At 47.5% G+C, this 3,942-nt stretch overlaps 1 protein-coding gene across 1 annotated transcript in view; it reads right to left on the bottom strand.

Annotated features, from left to right (window-relative positions):
- The window catches only part of cep131 (centrosomal protein 131), a 22,839-nt gene that overhangs the window by 6,323 nt on the left and 12,574 nt on the right, over positions 1–3,942 (bottom strand). The window contains exons 12-23 of the mRNA XM_037690967.1: positions 3,833–3,934; positions 3,573–3,723; positions 3,399–3,484; positions 3,145–3,324; positions 2,869–3,060; positions 2,579–2,710; positions 2,370–2,495; positions 2,179–2,295; positions 2,020–2,049; positions 1,655–1,757; positions 557–758; positions 348–455 (exon numbers count right to left, since the gene is read on the bottom strand). Of these exons, the coding sequence (XP_037546895.1) occupies positions 348–455; positions 557–758; positions 1,655–1,757; positions 2,020–2,049; positions 2,179–2,295; positions 2,370–2,495; positions 2,579–2,710; positions 2,869–3,060; positions 3,145–3,324; positions 3,399–3,484; positions 3,573–3,723; positions 3,833–3,934 (1,529 nt within the window). The remainder of the gene's footprint in view (positions 1–347; positions 456–556; positions 759–1,654; positions 1,758–2,019; positions 2,050–2,178; positions 2,296–2,369; positions 2,496–2,578; positions 2,711–2,868; positions 3,061–3,144; positions 3,325–3,398; positions 3,485–3,572; positions 3,724–3,832; positions 3,935–3,942) is intronic.

A 3,942-nucleotide genomic window follows, 5' to 3' on the forward strand; every position in this document is an offset into this window, starting at 1 on the left:
AGAGACTGAGCTGAATACAGCACCTCAGACTGAGGAAGTCTCTCGGACGAGAGACGAAACGTTTCTACATTTTTTGTTGTTTTGCTTTGTTTTGGGTTTTTTTGAATGTCCAGAGGACCAGATTTAAGTTTTTTAGATTTTTCTACCTGGATTATTGAGCATGCATCAGGACATTTATTTAACAACATTTCATTAGTTGTAACGTCATCTTGTCCTCAGCTCAGAGGCTGTAAAGACTAAAAGCTTAAAGAACCTTTTGCCCTGCTCATCTGATAAAAAGCTCCTGCACATGAACAATTTGTCTAATTTGACTTGACTGCAGCTCTTCGGATGACCTCTGACCTCACCTGGCAGCCAGCTCAGCGAGCCTCTCCTTTTCATCAGCCACCTCCTTGTGGAGACGCCTCCTCTGCTGCTGCAGGGACAACTCCTCCTCCTGCAGCTGCTTCTCGTACCTGAAAAGCCCAAAACAACTGAGAGGAGGAACACGAGCTGCTGAACCCACAGACAGAGGAGCTGTAAGACAACCAGGAGACGATGGAGGTGCGATGCTCACCTCTGTTTGGCCAGCTCCCTCTCCCTCTGGCTCTCCTCCTGCTTCTCCTTCTCCAGCTGCAGCCGCAGCTCCTCGCTCTGACGGACGTACTTCTGCGCCGCTCGCTCGTCAGCCTGCAGCAGCTCGGCTTCGTGCAGCGTCCGCAGCTTCTTCAGCTCCTGCTTGTGTTTAGAAATCAGCTTCTGGATCTCTGGCTCCAGCCCTGAGAGGAAGAGAGCTTCACGTGAAAACCAACAAACTGCTGGTTGAATTCCTGGAGTCTGGGACAAGTTCCAGTAAAGTGAGGTTATTTTTAGCAGAAACGAGACTAAACAAAGAGAAAAACAGACGAGTTCTGAAGTCCGAACATCTGAAAAGAAACAAAACCCAAAAAGAAAAATCTTATTTTTCTGGTCAAGTTGGAAAAAAATGTTTGGCACAGATCAGCAGACACATTTTATTTACTTTTCCTTTTACTGAACCACATAAAAGAAGCGTTTGTTTGTTGAGCTGCTGACTGCTAGAAGGTCAAAGGTCACACAGAGTCAGCATGAACACTGAAAACACCTAAAACTAAAAACTTTTCATGGTTTCAGCACAACAAGCAACGACAGACGAGGAAACAGCCTCAGTGTTTCGGTTAAAAACAATCAATACAAGAATCTTGTTCATTCATTATGAAATAAAAAGTCACACTTTAAAAAACGGACGACAGGTAAGAGAGTAAAGTATTCCCACATGTTAAATCATTTATGCGTCAGTTTATAAATGCATCATAACATTCCTGATCTCTTAGCTGCTGTTCACGTCCTGGAGTAAATAAAATAGAGTGAAACTTGTGGTGAGGGAAGTTGAAACATGACGCTGCAGGTTCGTCGAGGTGAGTTAAAGGTTAAATGTCACGCGCAGCGGCTGTCGGGGAACTGTTCTGCATTATCCGTGCAATAAAGTCATTTCACGAGGCGCTCGGAGGAGCAGCTACAGACAGAAGAACAGTCACAGGATGAACAGGAAGAACTACGAGCAACAAACACCAACTTTGTGCAGAGTCACGATGAATCACAGACGTGGACTTAATTTACAACCTGGCAGTTAGTGGGATTAATATTTCATCTCTACCTTTGATTGTGATTTCCTTAATCTTCTTGGTTTTATCATCGATCCATTTCTCTCTGCGGATCTTCTCCGTGGCGCTCATCAGGTCCTTCAACTTTTTGATCTCCTGCAGAGAAATGGACGAGACAGCAGAGACTATCAGTGACTTTTATTACACAAACCGTTAAAACATTTACTTTATAAACAGCGGGTGCCGAAAATAAAACAGACTAAACTAATAAAAGTTTTAATGTAAAAGATTACATTTTTAACAAGTTGCTCACATGCGGTCCAGGAGAAGTGTTGTGGGACAGACGAATGGAAATGAGAAATGAATGGAAGAATGAAAGATGATCGAGTCAAAGTGAGTCAGAGGAGAAAGTCGTTACCTCACACAAGGGGCCGAGAATTTGCCACACCTAAGAGGTGAGAAAACACAGATATAAAGAGGAAAGAAGAGAAAACGTTAAACTGAAGCAGGTTCGGTGAGAGAAGCGAAGCAGACGCACGGAGGCCTACAGAGAAACCTGCTGAGAGCAGAGTCTCACCATCTCGTGCTGCTGCTGCATCTGGGAGATCTTCTTGGTGTACTTGTGGTCCACCTGCTTCAGCTCGGCCACCACACCTTCACAGCGCTCACTCAGAGCCTTTTTATCGTTGATGAGCTGCAGAGAGACAAAACAAGTCTTACACAAAAAGAAATAAAAAGGTGTTTCCAAAACAGCTGCTCGTTTCTCACCTGGTCGATAAAAGTCAGGTGTCTCTGGATGGTGGCTTCGTATTGCTCCTTCTGCAGCTGGAAGTTTGTGCTCAGCTCCTTCTCCGTCTCCTTCACGTGCCTCGCCGTCAGCTCCCTCTGCTGAGTCTGCAGAAACATGAGAGCAGCCGAGGCTGTGAGCTCAACGTTTGCAGCAGCTAACACACCGAGGTGTCGAGCTGCTTGCTCACCAGAGCTGCCTGCAGCATGCTGACGGTGCATTTCTTCTCCTCCAGCTCCAGTTTGATCCTCATCATGGAACCAGTGACTTCGGCAGCAGTGGCAGACTGCTCCACTCCCAGCTCCTCCTCAGACAGCACAGCCTGAAAACACCAACCATCAGCTGTAAATATGAGGCCTTCCCATAGTTTTAACCAGAAACGAACACAGAGCCCCACTAGTGATGGAAAACAACAGCTGGTGTTTGGTTGGTCTGAAGTTTGAGAACCTGAGCGACACAACAACACAAAGTGGTGCGGACCTCTCTGTGCGACCCTGACGTGACAGATCGAGGCCTTTCCTGCTCAGATTTCTCCATCTCGTCCAGGAAGGTCATGATGCTCTGCAGCTTGGCCTCTGAGAGCAGAGCGCCCCCGTCTGGCAGCGCAGGGTGCTGGCTCAGCTGGCCGTGACGCTCCAGGTTGTCAGCCGTCAGTGAGTTCGAGTCTCCATCCTTTCAGAAGAAGCAGTTTAAGGTTGGATCAGTGATCTCTTATAGCTTCGCTGTGAAAAATGTCCTAAAGATTTGAACTCTGACCTGATCTATCCAGGCGTACTTCTCCTTATGATAGACCCTCGGCTCCGGCAGTCTCTCCGGCTCTTCTTCTAACAGCTTCAGGGAGTCCAGCAGCTCAGTCAGGGTGGTTTTAGACTGAGGCCTGCTGGACTGGACTCCCTGACCCTGGTCCTCCACGCTCACGGACCTCTGCAGGACCTCCTGCAGGACCAGAAACAAAAAGCCTGAGACAAGAACTGCTGAAAGGAGTCTCAGTAAAATGTTCAGTTTCTTACCTGGGATCCTCTGCGGTTTGATGAAGGTGGAGAAACTGCTCTGAAGCTGAGACCACCTCCATCAGCCACAACACTCAAATGAGAGTCTGTGGAAACAAACACGCTGTCAGGAATACTTGTTAAACAAAGCACATGCCTGACATGCAGAGTTTAGATCCATCTGACATGCTGGACCTGTGTTCTTTGTTTTGGTGTCTGCAGGTGGCTTCAGGCTGTTGCTGCTCGTGGAACTCCTCAGTTTCTTACGTCCTGCTGCACTCGTCTGCCTGAGGTTCTCCAGCTCCACCTGGTGCTGCTCCTCTGCAGCTCTCTGCTGCTGCAGCTCCTGCAACAAAGCGCCAGAGAAAGACAAAGAAAGATCAAAACACGTTTTCCTTGGAACAGTTTTCATCTGAAACCCAAAAGGTCTAGAGAGAGTTTCCCACACAACACACATCAGAAGAGTTCTGCTGGGGGGCAGAGAGGCGAGACTTCTCTTTATGGATCGGTTTCATGTCACTTTTCTGTTGTTGACTCTCACCCTCTGCTGTGTCCTCCTGCTCCA

This window comes from Nematolebias whitei, chromosome 17 (assembly GCF_014905685.2).
Source record: "Nematolebias whitei isolate Nwh7 chromosome 17, NemWhi1, whole genome shotgun sequence".
NCBI classification, from domain to species: domain Eukaryota; kingdom Metazoa; phylum Chordata; class Actinopteri; order Cyprinodontiformes; family Rivulidae; genus Nematolebias; species Nematolebias whitei.